Genomic DNA, 14,029 nt, shown 5'->3' with positions numbered 1-14,029 from the left:
ACAGCCTCCTCAAAGGAGCCTTGCGGCAGCACCGCTCACTACCCAGCAACCAGGCAGGCCACGGGCAGGTGAGAAGCGTCTGCCAGGAAGAATCTTCCTGGTCAAGAAATAAATATCCTTGCGTTATTTCAGCCATCCTCCTTTGTGGCCAGGCCAGAGCTAAAACATTCACTAAGGCCAAATCTGTATTTCTGAGCGTGTGGCAGCTGCGGAGCCAACAGGGCCCCTAAGCAGCTTTGTGCATAGCCAGGGAAATGAGTGTTTGTGCTCAAAACCCCGGGCTGCTCGTCTGTCTCAACCTAATAGCATTAACCCTCTGCGAGGAGGAGCGTGCCAAAGCCCCTCCGGGCTGCCTGTCCAACCCCTCGGGCGATGCCGGAGCGCGGCAGGAGGAGGCAGAAGGAGGTCTCCCAGGCTGTTTTTGGCAGATGCGCGGTTCAGGGCGGGAGCAGCAGGCACAGGGCACGCCTGGGAGGGAGCAGCATCCCGGGCTCCCCTGCGACTTCGCCGAGCTTGACGCAGCCACACCAGACTGGCCTCTCACAGGGAACAGCTTGCTCCAAAGAGAAGCTGGCGCGAGCTCTTGTTCCCCGGCGCAGGGAGAGGAGGGCAGCGAGGCGTTTGGGATGCCAGATCGCGGCGGCGCAGGAGAGAGGCCCCGTTCCTGCCGGGGTGAGTCATCAGCCTCGCCACCTCCCACCTGGCTCCCGCCCTGCTGCTCACCTCGCTCCCTGCAGCGCTCAGCACCGTCACCTCCTCAAGACTGACCTGCTCCTGACTAAGATTCCTCAAGAGGCTTTTTTAAGCCCACAACAGGATCCCTAGGAAAAAAGTAGGATGAGACACCAATACTGAAATCTCAAGGGGGAGATGCCCACGTGTGAGCAGCTTCTCTCAGGAGAGCCCTTTCCAGACAAGCTCCCACCTACACTGCGCTATCCCTGCACCCTCAGCCCTTCGCTCACCTGTGCTCTCCAGATCTCCCTCTGCTGAAGACAACAGGTACAGCTCAGCCAGGCTGAAGAAAAGCAAACGCAGCGAATGAGGAGCCCTAACACCACATCAACTGCAGGAGGAAAAACGGCTCTTGCTACACGAGCACACTGCCTTCTTCTTCGCACGCAGCCTAACTATCAGCTAAATACACGTAACTGGACCAAAACGCTCCCGGGCTGCACAGCGGTCGGTACGTGCACCACTCCGCCTTGCAGAAAACGCTCAGCTCGTCCTGTCTCCAAGAACTTAACTCGCACGTGTGACCAAAACCAAGAGATCGAGAATAGCTCTAACACAACAGTAGCTTTATATTCTAAGCAACTAAATTTTGCTTTGGGCCATTACACATCACATTCCTTGAGTTTGCTTAACTTGTTCTGACCGAAGTACTGCAGTCACACAGATCTGGCTGACACAAGAGAACGTCTCTTTGCTGTACTTCTTTCTTCCTGCACTTCTGCATGTTTCACTGAATAACAGAAGAAGGAAACCTACAGGTAAAGCAAGAAGTTTCCAAGTACCCTTAGAAAAGTAATGGTGTGTGTGTGAGGGCAGGATCTAAGAGTTGAGGCCTGAGTTTATCAGGCAAGAAGTCAGTGCTGAGCACAGAGCAGGAAAAAGAGGCTGGAAAAGCCACCAAGACTGATGAAATCCTGCAGAAAAACGTTCAAGACATTTTGAGAACAAGTCTGACTTCCAGTGGAATCATGAAAAGCATGAGGAGACCTCGGCCTAGATTAGCTGCTCGAACTGAGGAGACAAATATTGTAGGCTGCCACCTGGGTTCTGCTTAGCCTGATCTCGTGATTACCAAGATCAAAATCCTAGTGTAAAGCCAGCCTTTCTGCATGATGGGCCTGTGAGTGAAGTGGACGCTGACCACAAAAGGTGGGAACTGGAAGAGGTGGCAAGAGGCACAGTGCAGCTGCTGAAGGGAAGCGAAAGAAGAGTAGAAGCTGGGAAGAGTAGAAGCTGCCAAATCTACAAGTGTGAAAAAGCAGCAGCTCACCAGAGAAAAAAAAAAAGTGCATGTAAGGATGAGACTGTGAGATACGAGACGAGAGGAAAGGTATCACATGTCAGAGAGACTAAAAGAACAGAATGGTGCTGCTCACCAGGTCAATGAGTTTGGTGACTGGAACCTCTCGGATGGGTCGCCTCATGCGGCACAAGGCCTCCAGGGAGGTGCCGAAGCAGCTGGGCAGGTAGGTTCCACTGATTGTAAGGAAATAGTCCTTCCCTCGGTGCAAGTGAAGGACAAGAATATCCTCAATTTTATCCTCGCCAGAGTTCAGAAGGGTTACCGAGTCCTTACTGACGTACACGTCCAGGGAGATGTCCGTGCTCTCTTCTGCAACAGACAGGAGACTTCGAGAGCACACAGACGCTCTCCAGAAGGCATGACAAGGACAAACACACAGCAGCAGGGACAAAGGCCATGAAACTGAGAAGAGGATGCAGACGAGGACAATGGCAAGAAGGGCGAGACATGGGACAGACAGGAAGGACCAAATGGAGGCAAGGTGGCAGGCTACACCAGCACAGGCTGCAGAAACTGTGGTAACACTCACCTGGCTCCAGGTAACCTTCACAGGGCTCAGCCCGAAGCCACGGCTTACAGTAATGGGTGTCATTGAGCTTTGGGATGAAGGAGAAGTGACAGGTGACCTGCCCGTTATTGGTGATCTGGAACTTCTGCTTCTGCAGTTGGCGGAACTTCACATTCTCAAACTCAAACTGCAGAGCAAAGAGAAAACACAGATCCGGTTACGGGCCACGATGGGGGACACGGCCAGGCACCTGCACTCTGCAGAGGCAACCTGGGACAGAGAGGTGCCCACACAGGGCAGAGCTCCTAAAGAGGGCCTGCCGAGAAGCCAAGGCAAGGTGTCCTCTCTAATCCAACTCCTGATCACAAGACAAATTCCAATTTCCTATAATCCAGTTTACTGAAGCAAAGCCTTTAAAAGCAGTTCTGGCCCTTCTAAGGCTGCTGCGTTTGGGGAGTGGACAGGGATTCAGGTTCCATCCTCACTTCTCTCCTGCTTAGCTCCAGCGAAGGAAGAAAGTCATTCTCCATTCTGTCCATTAAACGAACAATGTCTTCAAACAACTTCCGATACTTCTGCTCATCCACAACCTTCACCTGCGGAAGATGAAAAAACTCTCAGCAAAGTTTCTAACCAGCTTCACAGGAGCTCTCTTGATCACGAGCACACTGCAGAAGTGAAATATTTCTCTAAGCACTTGCTACGCGCAGCTGCAGGGCTAAGAGAATTTGCACACACGGGTGCACCTCCACGCTGCATATGCAACCTTACGCATGTTTTATTCCTACAGATGTCACTAGCGTCCTTCTGGCCACCAATCACCCTACTTGGAGCTTACTGGGGGTGATGGCTGTGGGACAGCACCAGCACCCCGTAGCATTACTTACGATTCTCCAGAGGAGGAGGAGAAAGGCTCTCCTTTAAAGAGACTTGAGCTACCTACGGAGCAGGAGGTAGCAAAATTGGACATGGACTGTCTCTGTGCAGTAAGCTAAGAACCCTAAATCTGCTGCCAGACGTTCACCTCCAAAGACATTCAGACGTGAACCAGCAACACGCTCTCTCAACGCAGCAGAGGCGACATCGCAGCAGCAGGCACGGAGCTGCGGAGCAGAGCACAGCTACGAGCTGCCGGCCAGCAGAGACTGTCAGCAGCAGCACACCTGCACCGCAGACACCCGATTGTTATTTACTCTGTCCTCTTGCACAGCATTAGCAGAGGTGCCTCAACTACGTAACCACCTCCCGAAGCAGCCCCTGACAATATCATGATCCCAGCCTTGCAATATATTAAAAAAAAGAAAAAAAAAGTTACCCCGATGCGGAAAAGGGCGCTGACTGGTTTGTGGTCACTAGTCTTCAGGTCCATGTGGCTGGAATACCGCAGCTGATTGATGTTGCCTCCTCTCCAAAGGATGCGATCACACCACGCTGGCACACGACACTTTCCACTACAAAGAAAAACAGGTTACCAAGGACATCCTAACAAACCATCCGAGCCGTTTCCACTCCCAGTCAGGCAGCTCCCTCCACCCTCGGCACCCAACATTGCATCAGCAGTGACAGGATGAACTCCTGTCATCTCCCAGAACTTGAGTACTACGCTATTTCTTCTACTTTTTTTACGGTAGCTAAAAATTCCTCATCCTTTCCAGCATCAGGAAATAACTTCAAAACAAGGCTGTTTCCACAGCCTGAAGACGCATACACTGTGATCCAAATCATACCAGTTTCTTTTGCTGCCAGATCTTTCTACTCACTACAATCTGATCCATCACTTACTGTTTCCACTACGGAAAGCCTACTCAGCTATTACTATTATGTTATTAAGTCTGAATCCCAGGTTATCCTTCTCCACATTTACTGTGCTGATTCATAAACACAGGCAGAGTAAAACCTAATTGCTACATGGTTTGAAACTCCTTCTTGGGAGCTTCTCCCTTTAGAGCAAGCCTCTACGGCAGATGCGTAAATGTCTGTGGGAGGCAGAGCGCAGCAAGTAGGAACCACCGCTGCCATCGCAGCATCACCACTCCTGCGGGCACGCGAGTCAGGGGACAGGGTGACTCAGAGAGAGCGTCTCCTGCTCTCTGCAATTCCCCTTATACCCTTTGTCTGTCCCTGACAGCAGCAAACGCTCCAGCGCAGGGCTGCCTGCGAGCTCACGCTTCACTCGCCCTCATCTGCCAGAATTAGCCCCAACCGAGGTTGAAGGCTGGCACCTGGTCAGCGTACACAGGGTCTGACTATTTCACAAAGCAGGGGAAAAGAAGGAATGCAAACTTGTCTGTGCACTCCGGCATTCACCGTACACTGAGAGACATGTCCAGCTCTAGGAAGCAGGAAATCAGGTTTTGTCAAAAAACTCTTTTTATGTCATAGGTAAATATGTCCAATGGCAGTCGATTTACCTGGAGTCCCAGCGATCTGTTTTAGAGTCATATTTATAGGTGGGGATGAATCTAATCTCTCCCTCGGTGAAATCTGCAAATGCTTTCTTCTGAGTGCGCTGGATATTCAGCTAAAGCAGAAAAAGAACATTTAAAAGGATAAACTAACAAACAAATCAACCAACAAACCACCCCAGACACCCCTCCACACACCCAGCAGAGCGTCAGAGGGCAGATCTGCGGGCAGAGCAGTTGCAACCTGTGGCCATGGGATCCACCAGACATCCCCCAAAGTGCCTCTCAGACCTTACACCTTTGGCAAAGGTTAAAACTGAGCACATCAGTGAAATGTTTTCTAAACACCCTGAAGACAAACCTGCCCAGCGCTGTTCACCAGGCCATGCAGACAGCATAAAACAATAGTTAAGGGAAATAACTCGTGCTAATTGCCTTCATTAGTTTTCAGGTTTAAGCATCTCCATTAGTAATATTTCACTGCCAATCATTCCGGCAAAAGCCTCCAGGAGTGCGCCTGGCTGACAACCTGGCACGACTTTCCTTTTCTCATTTACTCTTCTGAAAAATTTCCTGGTTGTTTTCCCTCACAAAAATCTCAGCTACCGCTGTTTTCTGCACGAAGCTCTGCAGCACCGCAGAAATGAGCTGCAGGACAGAATCAACTGGATTTACTGTTAAATTTTGTGTCAGCAATGATATTACACCATTTCCGTTCATGTTTCACAGGTACGACCCCTCACCTCAAAGGCACATCTGGTGCTGATCACAGTTTTCAGGGCCGAGCGGGGAAAACTACAGCACAGAATTTAGGTCAAACTGGCTGAGCAGAGAGCCTTGGTCACACGTGCCAGTCTCCTGATCAATACCTCTTCCAGAACACTGATTACAGCGGCGTTTGCTGCCGTTACAGATTCTCATGTTCTAGCTTGTAGTTCGTAGCTAAGAGAGAACTCTCATGAAACACAGATGCTTCTGCGCCAACATCTTAACAAGTGCAAGCGGAGTTCACTGACCTGGTCGTACGTCAGCAATTTCTGAAGCTCATTCTTACTGATAAGACTTTTCACTTCGCTGGCATCAGGGAGACAGAGCCTGTAGTTCAAGTCTCCCAGCCAGATGACAACGCTGAAAACAGAGACAAACAAGGAGAAGAAGAGCCGGCAGTTAGTCTTGCGGGCCACCCAGGGAAGAAGGGCCACAGGAGAAGAGATGCTTGGTTGCTGGTGGTTGAGGCTGAGACGCACGGAGGACAAAAGGAGATGTGAAAGATCAAGTCTGACAGCAGAAATTCCTAGTGGCAGCAATTCTACAGGACTAAGCCCATCTCCCTTGGAATCCCACGTGGGATTGAAGACTTGGTTTAACAGGATATACCTGAGTCTGCCTCAGTCTGAAAAAAGGCGCAAGAACACCGGGGACTCTTTCACGAGGCGGAACCAGTGCATCTCGCCAGGCTCCACAGCCTCACAAGCTACACAAAACCCACCCAGTGCTCAGGCTCTGTTCGCCAGGCAGCCCGACGTGCCCGCACCCGTGCGCTTGCACCTCGTGAGACGCCGCAGCTCTCCCGGTTTAGTTTGCAGTGCCTGCCTTCCAGCCAGCTCGGCCACCACCGCGCCACCCACCCAGCCACGGCTGAGTGCATCTCGCCAGGCTCCACAGCCTCACAAGCTACACAAAACCCACCCAGTGCTCAGGCTCTGTTCGCCAGGCAGCCCGACGTGCCCGCACCCGTGCGCTTGCACCTCGTGAGACGCCGCAGCTCTCCCGGTTTAGTTTGCAGTGCCTGCCTTCCAGCCAGCTCGGCCACCACCGCGCCACCCACCCAGCCACGGCTGACAGACGCAGAATGTGCAAAAGCAGAGCTCGGTTCCTGTGGAGTTGATGAACTCCGGAACGTTATTGCCCGCTCTTGCCCACCAGCCACGCCTCGGCAGATCTTGCTTTTACTCCGCTGCTCTCAGGGCTTTCAAATGGACCTACGGCCTTCTCGTTGCGAGCCGCTAAAGAAACACTTGTGGCATTCACTCTTTATTCCATAAAGGTTTCATTTAAAGATTAAAACCTAAACCCCTCTTCTGCTATCAAAGCCTGTCCTGTTTGTAGTCAAACCTCAAAATTTCCATTAGTGGATTATCAAGAATAATCTAGTATTTGAACTTTACTCTGTACTAATCCATTCTACATTTTATTTTCAGGTTTTAGAGGGTTTAAATATTAACTATGGAAGTATTAATTGTGCATCAGGTTTAAAAAAAACACCTCAATTTATATGCTTTTTTGTACACATTTGAGCCTGATTTGGATTATTCAGCACCGCTGTCACCTCATTAAAAATAATAATTAAAAAAATATTCAAGTACTGAACGTGTATCATCTAACTCAAACATCCAGTGGCAAGCACTTGTTACTGAAAAAAGCGTGAGCAGCACAGCCTCTGCCCACCCTGCTCTCCTCTCGCTTTTCTTCCCCTACTCACCCCCCCATTCCCCATCACAAAACCCCTGTGGTTCCCTCCAGCCCCATAACACTCAGCTGTTGACTCGGGAACAGTCCCTGCTGAGACGGGAGTATCACACAGCAGGAGGAGACAGGCTGAGCACGTCCCCACCGTGAGAAGGTGCCCACGTAGTTTGACTGCAGGAGCTCGAGCACACCAGAGGCCCTGGCACACTCAGTTACATCATTAAGCCAGAAAACTCACCTGCACGAAGTCTCCTGTTGCTGCGATTCTGATTCAGTTCGGGATCATTCAACACCACTTCAAAGAAAACAGCAAAATCAACTTACTCGTGTTTCATGATGTTGAGCTGAGGTAGACTATCATCTGGGGTTTCAAAACTCATCCGGGCGCAGATGTCCTTATAATCCTGATTGCGTCGCTCAAAGTCCTCCACGTGAGCAGCGAGGTGGGAGTTGACGATGCAGAAGGTCGTGTTGTGGAACACGAACCTCACTGCCACACCGCCCTTGTTGCCCTGGGGAAGGAATTATAGAAATATAGATTATAGGGGCTGGAAGGGACCTCTAGAGATCCCCCAGTGCCACCCCCTGCCAGAGCAGGGTCACCCAGGGCAGCCCCACAGGAACGTGTCAACGCGTCCAGGAAAGTCTCCAGGGCAGGAGACTCCACACCCTCTCTGGGCAGCCTGGGCCAGGGCTCCGGCACCCGCACAGGGAAGAAGTTTCCCTTCATGCTGAGGTGGAACTTCCTCTGTTCTAGCTTACACCCGTTATTCCTTGTCCTATTACTGGGCACCACTGAGAAGAGCCCAGCCCCTTCCTCTTGACCCCCACTCCTCAGGTATTTATATAGATCAATAAGGTCTCCTCTCAGTCGCCCCTTCTCAAGACTAAACAGCAGGTACCGGCGGGCGTTAGAGGGGGTGGCAGTGAAACACCAGGGAGGAGACGGGGACAGCACAGAGAGGAGAACAAACCAGTTTGTGCTGTTTGGTGTTCGGTGTGTGGGTACGGAGAGCTGGCCTCGGTGACTCACCATCTTTCCCATGATTCCCGTGCCCACACACTCCGTCACAATCTCTCTGATACTGCCCAGGTGATCCTCCTTAGCAAAGATGAGCAACATCATCCCGACTAGACGGACCATTTGCACCTGCAAAAATAAAAAGGGATTCTTGCTTCCCGGCAAGACAGAGGAAACACACTTCTGATTTGCCTGCTCTGCCTCATGTTCTGCTGCTCTGGCTCTCCCCGCTGACCGTCGTGTTTTGTACCCAGTCCCTGCTTGCCACACCACCCCCAGGACCCCCTGTCCCAAAGCAGTCTCCTGGGGGACAATCCACCACCTCCAGCAGCCATCAGCCATGCTGAGCTCACCGCACTCCTCGCCCTTTACAAACAGAGCTGTCTCACGAGGGAACAGAAACTTAACAAACACATAAGCAGAGCCGTTTGTCAAGTCTCAGCCCTGTGCTCTAACCAGCAAAACCACCAGAGGAAGGGACAGAGCGCTCCTCACAGGTTGCTGCTGCCCATGGCCGCTGCTCCGGCTGGGCGTCAGTGCTCACCTTTGCTTACTGAGAACTCCCGCGGGGCCAGCAACACGGGCAAGAGGGGAGCAGACAGAAAAGTTCTCATTTCTCAAGGTGGACGTGCCCGACAGCTGGAGTATCCAACGGCAGCCACCTCCAAGCTGCACAAATTGCTTTTCAGAACAGCCTCGCTCTCTAATGCAAAGCGTCTCTTTCTGGAGCAATTCTTATCTACGACTTCAGTCATTTCCCCCGCCCGCAGCCGCATCCTGTTTTCTCCCTTTCACCAGTGAGGGCGAAATTCACCTAAAACTCAAGTAAAGCAAAGGGATGGGAACTGGAGCCTCTCTGTGGTTCAGGTCATGACCCTGGGATCCCTCTCGAGGAGCCTCAGAGCAGCAGAGTGCAGCAGGGTGCTCCCTGTTCCTGCTGTGGTTACCTCTAACACACCCATGCTCAGAGCAAGCAGGGCAGGGGTGTGATTTTTTTTTAAGGGGAAACTAGTTAAGGTACTTAGGGCTGGTATCTTCAGCAGAAAGGTTTGCTACAGCAGAGATAGAGAGCAATGGCTTGCTCTAAACCAGCCAGCATCAAGTCCTGCTGACACAACTGAAACAATTCTGCCCCAAGGCAGCAGCCTCTGGAACGTTTCGCCTCATAAATTATCCCACTCCTTCAAGGAAAAGCTATTAGCTGAATTTACCAGATCAAGACACACCTTGCTTCTACAGTACACGGGTGAGATGGGAAGGCAGATAAGGAATTTGAACCCACTGCTGTGATTCTGTTGAGCATACTACTACCCCAACATCTACCTTGAATTTTATAAAAGTTATTCCGATCCCTATCGTTCTAAATTTTTACTTCCAAGTACAATATTCCCCTGCAACTGCAAGGCAGACACAGACTCTCCAGATTTAATGTGGCGTCGCCACCACACACGCCAAGGGTACAGCCTCGGTTCGTCCAGTTGCCGCTCTTTGGGCCAGGTGGCGAAAAGGGAAGGAAAAGGCAAACACTCGTGCCAACTCTCTGACAAGACCCCACAACACCGAAGAGAACTCACCTTCTTGTATTTAGCCTGAGGGTGCAGGGATTTCTTCACAGCAGCCTTCCACTCTTGCTCCTTTACAGACTCCAAGTAGAAAAAAGCCTCTGTGCTGAGGTCCAGCTCCTGGAACCTAAAAAACCAAGCCAGCTCATCGCATCCCTCCTCTCCCACAGGCCTCCCTCTTTCTACAGGAAGGTCTAATGCGAAGCCTCTTCTTGGAAGAGAAGCTCCTCATTCCCACTTGCTAAACAAAGCAGCAGAATTTCACTGCAGAGTCACCGAGACCCCACTGCGATACAGCCCAGCATCTCTCTGGGAAGCAGGCAGAGGACAACCAGAGCCCCTAGGATGCATCAGATAAAGCCTATTTTGTTATTCCACGCCAGCCTTGGTTAATCTAACACTGCCTCAACCAAATGGCTCCCTCCTATCTGAGAGCTCTTCTGAGACACAGCTCAGCTTTGTGGAACCACTGAGAACGTGACAGGAACCAAGAACAAACAGTGTCTGAGTAAGAGCAACAGGAAACCCAGCACCACCAGTAAACGCTCACCCAATGCAGTAGAAGTCTGGAGGCTCCGTGTCGCACACCAGCCAGGGTTCCAAGCTGCTGTCTGGAGACTGCCCGTTCACGTTCCACGTTCCCACAAAAAACCTGCATCACAAAAGCAGCCAAACTGTTAGAAAACCTCACAACCACTGCATCAGCCCAGCCTCTGCAGTGCACGCACGGCAGCGCTCGGGCTGGGCGCAGACACAACTCATGAGCCACCCAGCTGTGGGGCAGCTGAAAATTCCTCGGGCTTGGCTCATTTTCAGAGACGCTCATCCTGGGGATTCTGCAGAACGCTACAGACCAAAGACATTTCACCAGGACAAGGGAACGCCCAGCTCTTTTGACATCCTGTCCTGTGGGGCAGCGCTATGTGTGGTGGGACGGCTGCCTTTATCCTCCTTCTGGTCATTCAGCGACCCAGGCTGCCCGTAGCAGCACTTGTGAGATGTCAAACCCGGGCCAGATTGGAATTCCCAGACGAGAGTGGAGAGCTTTGCCTCTCTGCATGCTGCTCCTCAGCCGTGGCGCTCACCTGAAGTTGTGAAGGTTGACGTACGCCTTCTCTTTCTTGGCGAGCACGTGTTTGATGAGGCCTTCTCTTTGCCCTGACTGGGTGCTGGGAAGGAACATTTTGCGCATCGTGTTGGTCACTTTTGGCTGGTCTCTTGACGCACCTTCTCTCTCTCGGTGAAATCTAGGAAGGAAGCAAGGGCAGAATTAAAAGTGGCTCTGCTGTCTAGGAAGAGAAGTTAAAAAGGGAACAGATTCACCATGCTACTTACTGCCTGTTTTGAGGCACAGGAGGAGGTGGGGGTTCCCGCCGAGATCCTGGGTGGTGGTTTTGCATGTTTCTTCTCTCTTCAAGGCTTAGAGCGTTGAAGTCATCCTCAAATCCCAGAGCTCCTACAACAAAAAAAACCAAACACAATGCCCTGAGAAACAATTTAAAACAGCTCAGATCAAGAAGGAAAAACATTAACTCCACAGGAAGTGAAAAAGCAAATTATAATAGCAATATATCTGCTCTGATGACTCAGGGAATGAGAGAAACGGGTATTAACCACCAGTTTAACACACACAAACCAGGGCACTAGGCAGAAGACAGCACTTGAAGAACGAATAGTCCAGGGCAACAGAATCCAAGGACCGAGGTGTTTTGTTTCGAGAAGTGAGGACACTGGGCAGAGGCCAGGCTGCTGAGTGCAGCGTCAGACACCGCTCCCCACCCCCAGTGCCCATCACGGCACAGAGCACAGATCACAAAGGCAACAGGCAGCTCAGTACCCGAAGAAGAGGTCTGTGATGGACCTGGAAGGTTCTTCTCCACCTGACGCCAGCTGGCCGAGTCCTTAGGTTCAGGAAGAGAAGCTTTCAGGTGGGCTGGGAAAAAAACAAACAAAGAAACAAATCAGCCCTGTCAGAAAGCACTGGCAGTGAGAGGATTTCCCAAACCCAGGGACAGCTCTGCTCACCCTCCTGTATGCTCTGCACCTCCGAAAGGAATCCTAAGCAATGCTCCTCATCAGGGATTTCAAAGAGCCGCTCCGCTGTCTCATCACCTTGAATCCGGACCTTACAGCCTGCTTCAGGCAGAAACACAGACTCACACAGTCAGTCAGGCCTGGCTCACAAATATTACGCCCTGAGCGTGACCAGGCTTTCTAGGTATCCTTTGATGCCACCTTCCAGCTATTGTTTCCGATGGAAATCTGCCCCTAAGCTAGTCTCCCTGTGCTTCCCTGACCTGCACACCCCCTCCTGGGGTACCACCAGTCATGCTTTCCCAGTTTTAGGAATACTTGTCCCTGCTGCGATCCTGCAGAGAAGAGCTCTAAAAGGAGCAAGACAAATTTTTTGAAAGGGAAAGCAGAAGTGGTGACTAGACAGAGAGTTGTCAACACTGAAAAACGTGTGTGATGGCAAGCCAGGCTCAAGCACAGACGAAAGCAACAGAATGGAGATGAAAATAGCTCAGTGCAGGGCCTTGAGGAAAGACTTAAGATTTAGACTTTGACCCATTGCCAATACTTCAGTCTGGGCTTTTACGACGACATATATAAATGACAACAGACTGCCCAAAAGAGCCAGAGAACAATATCCGAGGAAACACGATCCCTTCTTGATCAAAAGGTGAACGCAAAGCGTGGAGGGAGATTACGAAGCAGTAAGTGATAAGCACGTGTCCACAGCCGGCTTCCTGAACGGAGCTTTAGCCACGTGATTACAGTTATAAAACTTACTGTTTGTAGCTATATCAATCAGTAGAGTTTCTTCTGCCTCTGGAAAAGAGAAAAGTAGGATCAAAGGAGTTCCCACTGAATGCTGCAGTAGTTGAATACTCGAAAATGTACCCTGCCTGCTGCTAACCACAAAAGAGTCCAAATTAAGGCGCAAATAGCTTTAATTTACATCTTTACTACTAGTAATGGCTCCGGCAGAAAGAACAGTCCTGTCTGGACAGCCATTTCCCACAACCAAAGTGTCATGGGGGAGATCACACCTGGGCGGTTTGCTCCACGTTCGTGTGGCTGCTCTGGGAAAAAGCAACCTGACAATAAACCTCAGAGCTTGTCCACACCACAAAAGCGATGGGCAGAACCACATCAAATTACACAGAGGGGTATAAGCTAATCCAGGAATAGAATAGATGCTTTTATTGCTGACCAAGCCTTTGCCCCGGGGCCACACACTGCTATTTAAGCTCTCCCAAGACAAGGTCTAAAGCTCTTTCCTACTCCACGGGCAGCTGTTGGGACTTGACAGCTTGCCAGACCTTAGAGAAGTTTTCATCCAAACATGCCAGGATCAGACCAAAGCTCCCAACTCCTGCCACTATGGAGTAGGCAGGCAGACAGACATCAGCAGACACCGAATTTCAGCCGCTACAGAGAAGCACTGAACATGCCAGGTCTGTTTGATGCCAAGCCCACCCCCCCTCTGAACCAGCCAAGTCCTTCAGAGCTGCATGCTGACATGGAAAGACTTCCCACCTGGATGAGGAAAAAGCAGGATTCCATAAACTGTGAGTTCTAGTTTTACAGGGAAGCACTGAATTTATACAGGAACTCAGAAAGGCTGGTCAAGAAGTGCCACTAAATTTGGGTTTTGCTGATAAAACAGCAGCAGATTCCCACCACCACGACAGAGCCCGCCCCACGGGAGTCAGTACCTTGCACACATTTAAAGCGACTGTTGATGGGGATATAATCTGGATCCGCATTTTCTTTCTCCTGTGAATGGATAACTATCCTGCAGACAGAACAAAGGCTCGTAAAACCGCAGAAACTACTCCTTCCTCATATGTGGACAAAGGCTTATAGAGTCACAAGAGCTGTATTTACAGAGAAACGCAACGTTTGACTTCGACCACTGCACTGCTGGGGCAGAAGAGAAAGGGGGAAAAAGCTCAGAGCCGTAGGGGATGCGGGTGCCTGTGGCGAGAAAGCAAGTGCCACTGGCCTGTGCGGCCACAG

General features: G+C 50.9%; 1 protein-coding gene across 1 annotated transcript in view; it reads right to left on the bottom strand.

Moving 5' to 3' along the window:
- The window catches only part of OCRL (oculocerebrorenal syndrome of Lowe), a gene marked incomplete at both ends in the record, with an annotated part of 14,089 nt that extends 242 nt beyond the window's left edge, over positions 1-13,847 (bottom strand). The window contains 16 exons of the mRNA XM_009878656.1: positions 2,112-2,347; positions 2,568-2,733; positions 3,032-3,142; positions 3,862-3,997; positions 4,958-5,067; positions 5,968-6,079; positions 7,745-7,932; positions 8,454-8,570; positions 10,016-10,130; positions 10,554-10,655; positions 11,089-11,250; positions 11,339-11,459; positions 11,841-11,936; positions 12,029-12,139; positions 12,797-12,835; positions 13,726-13,847. Coding sequence (XP_009876958.1) covers positions 2,112-2,347; positions 2,568-2,733; positions 3,032-3,142; positions 3,862-3,997; positions 4,958-5,067; positions 5,968-6,079; positions 7,745-7,932; positions 8,454-8,570; positions 10,016-10,130; positions 10,554-10,655; positions 11,089-11,250; positions 11,339-11,459; positions 11,841-11,936; positions 12,029-12,139; positions 12,797-12,835; positions 13,726-13,847 — 2,044 coding nt within the window. The remainder of the gene's footprint in view (positions 1-2,111; positions 2,348-2,567; positions 2,734-3,031; positions 3,143-3,861; positions 3,998-4,957; positions 5,068-5,967; positions 6,080-7,744; positions 7,933-8,453; positions 8,571-10,015; positions 10,131-10,553; positions 10,656-11,088; positions 11,251-11,338; positions 11,460-11,840; positions 11,937-12,028; positions 12,140-12,796; positions 12,836-13,725) is intronic.
- Positions 13,848-14,029: the final 182 nt, after the last annotated feature.

This window comes from Apaloderma vittatum, unplaced genomic scaffold (assembly GCF_000703405.1).
Source record: "Apaloderma vittatum isolate BGI_N311 unplaced genomic scaffold, ASM70340v1 scaffold28231, whole genome shotgun sequence".
Lineage (NCBI taxonomy): Eukaryota > Metazoa > Chordata > Aves > Trogoniformes > Trogonidae > Apaloderma > Apaloderma vittatum.
The sequence above is the reverse complement of the archived record's forward strand: the minus strand, read 5'-3'. Positions and strand labels throughout refer to the sequence as shown.